The sequence below is a fragment of the Ciconia boyciana genome, chromosome 2, assembly GCF_034638445.1.
Source record: "Ciconia boyciana chromosome 2, ASM3463844v1, whole genome shotgun sequence".
NCBI classification, from domain to species: domain Eukaryota; kingdom Metazoa; phylum Chordata; class Aves; order Ciconiiformes; family Ciconiidae; genus Ciconia; species Ciconia boyciana.
The window spans coordinates 157,826,417-157,839,238 of record NC_132935.1 but is presented as its reverse complement, the minus strand read 5'-3'; the positions used below and the strand labels follow the sequence as shown (position 1 = coordinate 157,839,238).

At 36.5% G+C, this 12,822-nt stretch overlaps 1 protein-coding gene across 4 annotated transcripts in view; it reads right to left on the bottom strand.

The window, feature by feature from the left end:
• Window positions 1–12,822, bottom strand: part of ESYT2 (extended synaptotagmin 2) — a 93,148-nt gene that overhangs the window by 58,633 nt on the left and 21,693 nt on the right. For all 4 annotated transcript variants that reach the window (XM_072854694.1, XM_072854695.1, XM_072854696.1 and 1 more), the window contains exons 2-4: window positions 4,309–4,350; window positions 3,246–3,380; window positions 1,283–1,359 (exon numbers count right to left, since the gene is read on the bottom strand). In XM_072854694.1, coding sequence (XP_072710795.1) covers window positions 1,283–1,359; window positions 3,246–3,380; window positions 4,309–4,350 — 254 coding nt within the window. The remainder of the gene's footprint in view (window positions 1–1,282; window positions 1,360–3,245; window positions 3,381–4,308; window positions 4,351–12,822) is intronic.

The following is a 12,822-nucleotide window of genomic DNA, read 5'->3' as shown; positions in this document are numbered from 1 at the left end:
CTCAAATGTCTCAAAAATAGCTTCTCATAAACAATTTATTCGCACTGTGTGGTCAGACAAGTCTGTTTTCCTGTGGGCTTTAGTCTGAAGAGGTGAGGCTGCTCTCACAGCTGCTATATAAAAGTGGCAACAAAGAGAAAACTGAAGGAAATTTCTCCATTCGGGCTAACAGCATCCATCCAGTGAAACAAGCTCTCCAGAGACAATCCTGCTCTATTTTATCCAGCAACACCAATCCCTAATTTAGATAGCTGTCATTTTCCTACAGAAGTGAAGTGATTCAATTCAATAAAGATTGGGCCCTGATCACAGATGTAGCCCTCACCCTCCTCTGAAACCCAGGAAAGGATGCAGCAGCATCTTCTCTTATCACTCTGGGGCCCAGCTTTGACAAAGAAGCACAGTATTTAACATAGCTGAGATTTAGATAAATAATTCAAAATTAAGAATAACCAAGTTCAAACTTTGGAAGTGACTGAAAAATAAAAGCTGAGAGGCCTGATTACTCTCCTGGTTACTGCCAGGGAAGCAGCAAGAAACCCAGAAGGCTGCTCTTTGCTGGATCATCAGTGACTGACAAGTCCGGCCTTTCCACAAGCTACAAACAGGCAAAAGTGGTCAGTGTAACACATACCTATGATGGTCAAATATAAAAACATTGCTGGGTTCACTGACTGAACTTTAAAAAAGTCTGTAACTGCAGATTGTGTTGAGAAAGACTTTGGCAAATGTTGGGTAGATCTATTTATAAACCTATATAAAAGGGGTCATGATGAAAGGGCAAAGAAACCTGAAGCAGTGGAGCACAGTCACTCTGGCATTATATAATACATCGATTCACTTTGGTCAGTGGTATGAGCACAAGTACTGCAGTAGCTGTTATCCTCTTTTTCTAATACCGTGATTATTAAAAAAATCTAAGTAACTGAGAAAAGTAAAAAAACTCAAACATCTTATAGCCCGAATTTTACACTAGACTAAACTTCATGGCAAAGTTTTAATACATTAGAAAAAAATTCAAAGACAGTGAATTAGCGTTGGAAAGTATTTTTTTATTAACCAACATTACTTTAATGATGCAATCACACTGAGTTGATATACTATTTCCCTCAGATAAATGCTATTTACAGCATGCAGTTCCTTCCTCCATTCATACACAATTAGAACTAACTACATTTGCGTAATGAAGCAATTCTTCTCCTTTCAGGCAAGCATAACTGCTGAATCAAACAAAGCACATATTATAAAGCATGGGCACCATCGTAACATGAATAAAGTTTACCTGATTTGAAGATCCAAAATGATCTGCCTTTTGTCCACATTTTCAGTGTACACTTTTACACCGTTTATCCGCAGAGGCTGAAACAATAAAGCAAGTAAAAGTTGGATCCTTTTACTGAACTATACCATATTTAACTCTTAATTTCGAAATAAAGGTGAATATACACACATTCGTGCCTGAAGTTAAAAATTTACTATAAGCATTATTAAAAGGTGTGAAGCAAAGCTATCAGTTTAGCTCAAAATGTTATTTCAAAGGTAAAAATTGCCTTGCTAGGATCCACTCAACCTCAACCCTTCTGGCAATTACCCTGAGTTTAGACCACTAGATTTCAAGATTTACCAGAGATTTAATATCAAACTTTCTCTCTCCCTCCCAAAAAACATCCCATTTCTCTGTACTAGTATATGTCTAACACTCCCAGACAAAGTGTTCTTTTCTGTGCAACTAAAACAAGCTAAATTTAATTCACAAAAATGTAGTTGCTTAAGTGGAATTTAGTCAGAATGGATGGAAAATAATCCATAATCCCCACAAGAAGTTGTGTCAACCACTCTGTGCTCTCTCTCCAAACCGCTGTGCTTGCGCTCTCCCTCTCTCTCTCCCTCCCTCTCTCATACAGAAACAACCATAACAATCAAACATTCCCAAGAGTCAAATGTTCACCAAATACTAGGTGGGAGAGGATGATCAATGACCTTACTTAGCACCACCTCCTGTCACATTTTGAGTTTTTGCTTTCTGGAAAAATTGCCATATTTCTATTTACACCTTTTTAATAGTTTAAGTAAAATGGAAATCTCACTGCTGTCAGATTCCCACTGTGTTTGGGTCTGTGCAGATCACAGGATGCAACCCAATCAAGGTTGCAACACAACGTAAGAATAGCTGTTTCTCGTGTCCAGGATAACTCAGTCCAGAAGCATACAGAGGTGGGGAAGCTAATCTAAACCCTACTTAAAATTAGTATGGCTTAAAAGGAATGCTATTCTATAGTCTGTAATACAGGTGTATCCAGGGCAGGACAGAGCCCCTGTGTAAAAGGATTTACAACTTTAAAAAACCAAAACAAACACTACACAAAAGGTGCAGTAAAATATAATTAACTGTAATATACATGAAATACAGTCACAAAGAGAGAAAAATAATGCCCCTCCATCACACCTGAAACTTAACTTCAGTTTTCCTAAAATTCGGGGGGGGGGGGGGGGGGCAAGCAGATTTTTAAATCCTTACTTAAAATCCCATTTATGACAAGCAAGACAACACAAAAGACCGCTTCACAAAAAAGCTGTTAAGCTACATGTCAACAGAAGTAAAGTTCTGGTTGATGCAGGTAAGAGTAAGTAGCGACGAACTTACTGCAAGCAGAGGTAACTTATTCTTAGCTTGGACTGGTCAAATAGGCTCTTCAGCAGGCATGTAAGAGCTGTATATTATGAACCCTTCTTTCATGGGACCGAACAGAAGGTAAACACCTATCTGCTCCTTGATACTAACGTTATGTGCAGTCCTTTGGAAAGCTGAGCCAGCACCCTTGTCATTGGACTCCGTACATAATACGATTAAAAGTTCATCCGTTACAAGAAAGGTAACTGCACTTGGACCAACTGACAAGAAAAGGATAACAGTCCCTGCTCACTTAATGTAAAGCATTATATCAACAGTATTAAAATCATGTTGCTATGAGCTCTTCACATGACCAGGAGTTACTATACTTTGAGTCTTCCCCCAGTTCTCAGTCAAATTTCTGAAGCAGAGACCCCAGGAAAAAAAATAAAAAAATAAAAATGAAGCCTCTGCTAAGAAAGCCACACACGTTTTTATTTTAATGTTACAACAGAAACCAGAATCAGGCTTACCACCAAGTGTTACTGAAAATATTTCTGTGTAGATTTAAACAGGCTACATGAAAATGGTATGTAAGACAGAGCCTCTTAGAAAAACTTCACCAGACACTGACCTGATGACCAATATCAATCTTTGTAAAACTGAAGGTACTGAGGTGGTTGTTTGCTCCTCTTACTGCTGGTTCTATGGTCTCCCGGAAGAGTTTCTCAATAAATTGGCAAATAAAAGGCCACATCTGTTTTACAGTCTAGGGGGAAAAAAAAAAAAAGAAATCAAATCTACATGGAACACAACTTCACACATAACCAAAAAATATTTTTTTAAGGCATATAAAAGAAATTTTGTACAAACTTTTAAACATACAAGTTTTCTATACAGTTCGTGACAGACATGCTTTCTGGAATTCTCAGTTTGTGTGTTTTATACATTTGCACAAATCGAAAGCACTGGAGGAGGAGAAAAACAACATTAAGAATTTTATTCTTTTATCCCACGAATGCATATGCATTCAGCACTGATGCTGAATGTTGGGGAGAAGGGTGGGGGTGGAGAAGGTTAAGTTTATTTGCATGCAAAGAGAGGAATAAGAAAAAAATGGGTCAAGTGCATTTCTTAAATACATGCGTAAGGTTTATAAATGTAAAAAATAGAGTATTTTAATGTCATATCTGAAAATTCTATATTGTTTATTTTTTCTCACTATTTTCTATTAACTCATGTTCTTCTGTGCTCTTTGAATGAAAGATATTTTTAAAAAACTCAAGCTACACAGATCTATATCTCAGATTATCACATATACAAATCAAAACTGCAAAATTGATTTATTTTTAGATTGTAGGTCAGGAACCTACAGTAATTGGAAAGTATCCCAGACAAATGGAACATAAAAGACTGTGTTTACAGCTGCTATGACTTCCACACAATTATAGCTGTCATTATTTTAATGCCACTTAAAGTCATTCTGCAAAACTCACAATTTCAAGACCATGAAAATAGATCTAATCTTTCTCGTGACTAACTGGATCAATGACCAGAAGCTTCAAGTGTATAAAGAGCACAGAAAGTTAAAACTACTCTCTGTTCTCAGATTCTTGCCTCACCGTTTTTGTTTTTTTCATCTCAGATTTCCCTCCTCCCCCTTCCCATTTGGAAGCAATGCTAATGACTACCCTTACCTTGTTGAGCCATTCTGCCCTCTCTGTGTCTGGAAAATGGACCTAAAAAAAGAAAAACACCAAACCAAAAAAATTAATACAAATACAAAATATTCTTTAGTTAATCATGTCCAGTCATTTATAATACAGGAAAGCTTAGGGATCTCACTATGAGCAATGTATACAGTGAACAAAATATTAAGCAGTTAACATTCTTGACAAGAATTCAAGCAGATAAAATATGAGCTCATTTCTGAATTACATAGATACAAGTCCAAGCATATATTTAATAGTGGCATCTGGAATAAAGTATTGCTTTAACACTATAAATGAACTAAAAAAAAATAATAAGCATAGCTGACACAGCTAGTGTCAACCAAATTTACCTCTTATGTTTCAGGGGTTTTTAACATGACACACGACTGCCAGAGTCCTGACCGCACTTCTACTTCCTTTCATTCATGCCAGATCTTCTGCAATATCAGTAAATCATCATGGCTAGAAATATTTAATCAGTGAAGCTGAAGCTCAGGAATATGGATTTAAGTTCCACCAAAAGCCCTTCAAAAGGCATTTTTAGTGATTTCTTTTCTTAAACAACTGCAGAAATCAGTAAGAGACAGAAGGATGACGGTATATACACGGGATGGAAAGTACCCATCACAACAGGAAAACATGAATTAAACACTGGAAAAACAGACGCAGTTTTCCAGACACAGATGGAGAGAAGGGTTAGTAGCTTTACAGCTTACACACACACACACAGAAGAGAGAAAAACCTGAACTGAAGCAGTTCAGTAGAAGCAGAGTTAACAAACATTCCTTTAGAAACGAACAGCTTCTACAAGAAGATGCAGATCACACTTCTGAAACACAAAGAGCCTTTGAACTCACTAAAAACCTGTGACCTACATATACTGACTTTCGTGAAGCAATGTCTCTGCTTAACTGAATTGCGAAGTCTTAATCTCTTCATAGCATAACAGATTGTACCACTGGTTTCAACAGCAGTGCCTACTGGTTATTTTTATTAGGCATGTATTCCACATGTGAACAGTCAGTTAAATACATATTTTTTTAACTGTAATTGTCAACCAGTTGGATTTGAAAGCAAGCCCCGTTAATTACTTCGTCTAGTTTTTATTAAATTATTGCATTAACAATCAGCACTATCATATTCTTGTTAGCATATTCTCAAGTTACCTTCAGAGCAGTCCTTAATTTCATCTAAGCATCCACGTTTTAGCTATGCTGGAGGATTGGCCCGTACAGCGTAATCAATATTGTCAGTTATTTTTCCCCGTCTGTTTCTCTCTCAATATTCCCAGGTCCATAACTAAGGTAAGCCATATATTTTTACAGATTATTAAAGAATTACAAATACTGCTGTCTTCCACTGTCAAAAAAGAGGCTCTCAGCATCTTTTTCAAATTACTTTTTTCAAGTATATCACATATCTATCAAAACCATTACAAGTGGCACAAGAATGACCAATGATCTGCTTGACTGTAACAAAAATATTCAATAGGATTTATTTTACTTAGTGAATTCAAAGAATAGAATTATTAATAATGGATGGAGCAGTTTTGGAACTATATTATTATATTTTATTTATTTAGAATTAATTTCCTAGAAAATTATGGTGGCAAAATGTTAGAAGTCTGTATTTAGAGCATTGGGTGGGGTTTTTTTGCTTTCTTAAAAACAAAAAATACCTTTTTTTTTTTTGGCATTTGCAACAACACATGCAGTTACTGTATGTACATGATTTTATAGCTGAACAGAGCTTACACTCTATTTTTGTCTTGCAGAGTTCTCAAGTTGCTTCCAGTGGTCAAAAAGTTAAAGGAACAAAAAGAATGAATACTATGTTAACCCTAACGCTAATAACTAACATTTTGATCTTTCTCCTAAAATATCTGCCTTCTGAATCTGCAGACAGAAAATGTGCCAGTTCTCAATAATTACTTATCTCTTAAGCATGATGTTGGATCAACATGAATATTTCATTCTGATTTGCTTAGGAGAGCAATCAGTGATGTTCACAGGGTAGGAACTCAAGAGCTGTTCCACACAGGGGAGAATATGAACAACAGCTGTTGGAATGAACAGCAACAAAATAAATTTAAAAGAAACAACAAATTAAACACACAGATGAGGAAAAGAAAAGAAAACTCATGGAAATACCAAAACCAAACCTGTCTGCTACAAGTAATGCAAGATATAAGTAATGCAAGATATACCATGTTCACAATTCATTTTTAGTCTTTGTACAAGTATCCAGTTGACATCAACAGGAGAGCCACACTAGACTGAGAAAGACTTCCTGTCCTAAATATAATCTCAGCCCAGATGAAATTAATCTTCTTCCATAGAGTGATCCAACTTCCCAGATTTAGGGTATAAACTCCCCAAGGCATAGGCTACGTTCCCTGTGCTATGCACATGGCTGACTTTCAATACACCCAACTAGAATAAAACAGGTAGCACCTCTCTCTTGCACCCATCAAGCACCCTTCACGTTCAGTCCTGAATTATGCAGAAGCACTTGAGATAGGTTGGGAAACAAACAAGAGGCCACATACACTAATATCTAGCCATATATGCTAATTTATTAATTTTGAATTTTATCTACTGTACAGTCTTTATTAAGACCTTGCTTAACAAGATATGGTTCTTAATTTTTCCACAGATTTAATAATTACTGTTCCTTTAGTGTGCCACACATATCACGCTCCTACCGTTATTGGAGTTAGTACTAGATCAACTCCTTAATTATATAAGCCTAGTTTACTTCTACAGTTGCCCATGTTAATAGGCAACAAATAATACAATGAATTACATCTTCCATTCCTGTTTCTCATCCCTTTTCCATCCTTGCTTTCTACTCACTACACTTTTAACATATTGTATTCAGTGTCTAATCTGACATCAAAACCAGAGAGAAGAGATTACAATCTTCCATCTTCAAGACTGACATTTTTAATCCAGCCAACCTTGAATCAAAAGTTGAGCTTTATTTAATCTTTAGATGCTCCACAACCAGGTAGTCTGAAAACAAGGCATAAACATTTATCAATCTACTAATTCCATACATTTTTAGCCTGCCATATGAGACTGCAATATTAATGGCAATATTATATTTTGCTTTAAGAGTTTTGGTATCAAGCACAATCTTACGCAAAGACATCTGGGGAAAGCCTGAGGGATGGAAGTTGGTACTCTGGATCGGTCAGGACTGACTTGAGAGCATCAAGGCAACTGCACAAACATTTCACGGCCAGAAACAGAAGTAGGAATCAGACTAACTGATGTGCAAAATCTGTTAACTCCTGTATAAAATCTATTAGACAAGCATGACAGAAGGAGACAGAAGTCAAGATTTCAGTAAAGAGAGTCAAACACTAAAAGAATTTTCCACTTAGTTTCCATTATTAAATTGCTCATGCAGGTTTGGTAAGTACTGTCATTTCAACCACTTGGTGTAGTTATTTATTATTCAAAGGAAAGTATAACTAGAGAGAACTGTTGTAAGAAATACCCTAACAACCATGTTCAACACCAAAAACATTATAATATTACATGTTCCAGGACAGTTCTAATATTAAAAGCTATATTGCAAAATACTTGGAAGTGCTCAAAAGATGCGTTTCTGCACATTAAAAATACATGATTTAGCTTTCTCACACAACTGCTTGTGCTCAGCTCTAAACAACTCACATGTTTACTTCCCATTTCTGATGTGCCTACATCCTGCACTGTCAAAAACTCAATTCAGAACACATTATTTTTTGTAGAGATCAATAAAATACCAGAAAGAGACCACGGAATGCAGTTCCTTGTTCTGTCCTGGAAGATACTAAAACAAAACAGGGACAAAAGAAAACCACTAACAAGCTCCTATTTCCGTAATAACAGCAGAAACATTTCTTACCCACAATTATTTTATTATTCAAAGTCTCTATGTACGCTCTTCATATTGGCTAAATTAACTCTGTTTTCTGCCCAGATGATCATCGGCATCTTTCTAAGGAAACAAGGCTACACAAAGAACAATAATCATTAAACTCAAACCCCACGGACTAAGGTTTGGTGGGAAATTCTGAAAAGTCTGTAATCAGCAAATGATATAAAATGAGTTTCAAAGCACAAATAATAATATCGCTGCCTTAAATATAATTCTTCATTCACATAAGGGAGGTTTCACATATCTACATAAACGTCACTAAAAGCAAGCATGGACAAGAAAAATCAGAAAGAATGAAGTTACAACACCGTTCTAGAAGTAATGGTGAGTTGCTCTCAGCACAAGTTATAGGTATTAATAATCTACTTTAATATATAAATTGCACAGTAGTAGTTATTATTCACTGATCCCTTCACTGTAAAACACTTTTTAAAGTTATCTTTGTAACCTCCTCCATCCTTAAAGCTATTTATCAGTCAACCCTTGTTATATTTAACTTCTATTTAATGATTATGATTAATACAGTACATAGGTCCTAAGTATTATTTACATGAACTGAAACAACAAAAATGGCACCTACATTGAAAGTACGAAACTACTGCTATTGACCAGAGTATTCCATAAAGTGAAAACTTTTTTTGCTACAAACCAATCACTTTCTCATGAATTGTGTATTACACCAAAGTAAGAAAAGGAAGCAATAACAGCAGTGTAGATTAAAAACACAACAAAAACCAAACCAACAAACAAAAAACCAAACCAAATGAAACCCCCACACCACTGTGTACTGGCTTTTTTCCCTTCTGTTCCCCCCAAGGATTAAAGGTAAGAATTCAATTTTCAACTACATTAGAAATAATATGTTATAATAGCTATGTTTAATAGATACTTGCCTGAGTCAGCTTATGTCTAGTTCCTTCTATTTGCACTGTTTAATTACTTGTTGCTCCAGATGAAAATCTTAAAGAAACTATACCAGTAAAGGTCACACAATATAACCAAGTTTCTTGATATAGTTACAATGTAACTAAGTATTCTTGAACAGTTTTCCAGCTATGTCACAAGCATCTCTTATATTAGATATTGATCTTTTCTGCTTACTTTGGAAAGCTAAAAGTACATACAAAAATCTTCCTCTCTATCAAAAGCACATCTGACTAGCTTAGATGTAAAACTGTAAAAGGGTAGCACAACTAGCCTTCATAGTCTCTTCATGCACCATCAGTGGAGAGGGAGAGCATCCCACAGAAGGAAATTCAAAACAGAAGCCCAATTTAGGTGCTCTAAATCACCTTCTGAACACACAGCATAAGCGGTTATTTAACTACTAAGCCTAAAGCTAGGTGGTGTGGCCAAAAAGAAACATACTAACATTAAATTATCCTTTGAATTATAACTGCCAGATTAATTTGTCTAAACTCACTGCACTTGTAACTCAAAAAGGCCAGAGAAATTTAGTAAAAGAATTAAGAAGAATCCCAGCATGAACAGAATAAAAGTGTCATACAGTGGTATTCAAGCTCAATTTAACAGCTTATTCACTCCAGCGTTTTCCAGTCGGTAAAGCAGGCTGGCCTAGGGACATTATAGGTAAAACAGAGCAGAGCAGGGCTAATGGCTTAATCCCACCTATTCCAGCCAGCAATCTCCTCTCTCTCTGTGGAGAAAACAAGGAGCAGCAGTAGGTGAAGTATCTGTTCCTTTCCACAGGGGAATGGATGCAGAGTCTTCTGCTACTCAACACAACGTGAAGAGGCTTATCCTCAAACACAGACTGGGGGGACAACCGCTCCTTTCTAACAGCAGGTAAAGAAGGGGAGGGCTGGAGGGGAAAGCAGAGAAACCAGGCTGTTTCCTGTTACTCCAGTAATTCACCTCCAGGGTTATCCTAGCAATTTTCCTAACTTCTTCAATCCCAGAAATACTGTAGTTTTCATATCTTCTGAATTACAGGGAAAAACGCACTAAATATTTACTGTTGCAGAACTGCAGGATTCAGTGTTCCTGAAAGAGAAGGTTAAACTGATAATAATTAGGGTTCCTCAAAAATACTGCAATGAACCACAGGCACTTGCTAATAAATTAACAAACAACTGCTACTTCCATCATTTTTGGTAATCTGATTCTGCTTCTGTTGAGCATGCTTTGGCATGGATTTCGTGTTTGCAATCTTAAATGTATTAAAATTATTAGCCTTTGCACAGCAAAATTCGTATTGAGTATTACAAATGCTGTATGTTTTCAGTATGGGGATTAAACAAGGACTCTTGAAACAGTTTTACTGAGGATCATTAGGGGTGTGTGGCATATGTAAAGTCTTTCAACAGAAACATCTGGAAGATGCAGAAGCAGGCTGAATATAGAAAATCAGTTTTGTCGAATACACTATCAAAGGGTACTTCACAAAATGGTAGTTAGAAGGACCCGTGTAAATCAGTACGACTAACCTAAAATTAAAAGCTACATAAATAAGCAGTACAGGTTTTGACAGTAATTGTCAATAAACAAAACAAAACAAACTAAACATCAGAAAATTAAGGGGAGGGGGAAAAAAAACAAAAACAAAAACCCAAAAAAACCCCCAAAAACGACACACACAGAGTAAGAAAGATACAGAGATAAAGGAGGTGGGGAAGGGCTCTAGAGTCGTTGCCATGGCTCTCTGATCACTATAAAACCTGAAAGTACAATGGAACTATTGGAAAAAGTGGAAATATATCTAAATGGAAGAAACAGTTGTAATGCCAGGCGAGATTAAGGATGTATTTATTTATAAACTGGAATGTAAGCCATTGAAGTGCTTGGAAAACACATCAGAAAACAAAATAAACCTTAAAAAAAAACCACAAACCAAAACAAAAACACCCAAGGAATTACATGCCCTTTGAGTCAGATTTGCAGCTATGAGACGAGAGTGGTATTAGAAACACACACTTGGTATCCCACCAAATGTTCCTAAAACATTCTACCAGCACAAACATTGCCATCCCACGTGAACTGCCACTATCAGTTCAGCAAGTCCTAAGAGCTGCCACAACAAATTATAGATGGCTATTCAGCACAAGTATTCCAGCGTGATATCTACCGTATTCTCCACTGCCTCTCAAGCTATCTGCTTCAGAGTCAGCGTGAGCATCCAGGTGAAAAGTAATTCTTTCAACAACACAGCAATTAAACACAAAACAAGTTGCACTTGTATAAAGCCTGAAACAAATGGCTTTTCAACACCTCTGGGTTTCAATACTAAAACAGGAAATCTACTATAATAAAATCAATGTACCTCAAGTAATAAAACTGAGATTCTTTATATGGTATAGAAAGTTTTATTTCATTGCAGCCTTCTGTTACCTCTGTTCCTCTCCCCTTCTTCTTAAAGTCTAAAGAAAGGCCTAATTTACTAACCAGTTCAAACCTGCAGTAAACAGCAGCTCACATACACAGGATACTTCAGCATCCTGGTATGTCCTGAAGGATGTATTTCCTAACATACATTGTAGATATCATATCTGGGAATCAAGGAAAATGACTAGCAGCACACAGGCAGTTTTTTGTAAAGTCAAGCTAAAGTAGCATAAAACAGGTCTTCATAAAATGCTGCGAATGGTAGCAGCACTGTAAGAAGAGCCACCACTATCCATACGCACGCTGTTGAATTTAACTAAAGCCCAAACTACATAGAGGAATCTCGCATCCACCCATTCTTCTGTGCTAGAATTAAAACATAAAATGAAATTCAAAATATTTAATGCTTTTTAAAATTTTAACAATGACCATAAATGTACCTGTGTTTCCCATTTCAATAATACAAAGATGCTACTTTGCTTAGATTTAAAAAAATATATAAATATATAAAAATACATATATAAGACTGTAATTGAGAAAGTTGTTCTTCTGTTTTCCTTCTCATTACAGAATTCACTGGAACAGCATTTAGAAAATTAATAATACTCCAGTTTTTGCTAGCAGCCTAGCAAAAATCTGATCAGCTTAAAGTTGTGGCAGCTGTGCATTCAGAATCCATCCCTCTGCAGCCCCACAATACCACCAGAATATTCTCATCTGGACATTCCCCCCAACTTCTACGGCAAACAATGTCTTTGGCAATGCAAAATAATGCCGTATTTGCAAAAGAAAAGCCCTGACTAAAAGAGGCTCCAGAGCTCTGATATGACTGAAACAGCAGCCCAGAAGCCAGTGCAGCAGTTCAGAACTGAAGGATGCTGAGACATTACAAAGGACAACAGTTTCGTTTTCTCCATGCATATCTGCCACTTCAATATCTATTAAATATGTTTCACTCACACTGACAGTGAGGCTTGTCAAGAACTGCATTACTTTTCAGAAATTTGACTCACCAGTACAAAAACTAGATAAAATTTGCCTAAGTGCTGCTATTTTTGCAGAGATGGAGCAAGCGTGCTGCAATACAAAGTTACCCAGAAACCTCCTACTTAGCAGCAGCTTGCCATAACGAAGTCCTCCAGGACAGGCATTATAAACAGCTGCTCTGGAAGAACGACAGAACAGTAGTTTGCTAGTAAGGGAACTGGGAAATCCTACTTCTAGCC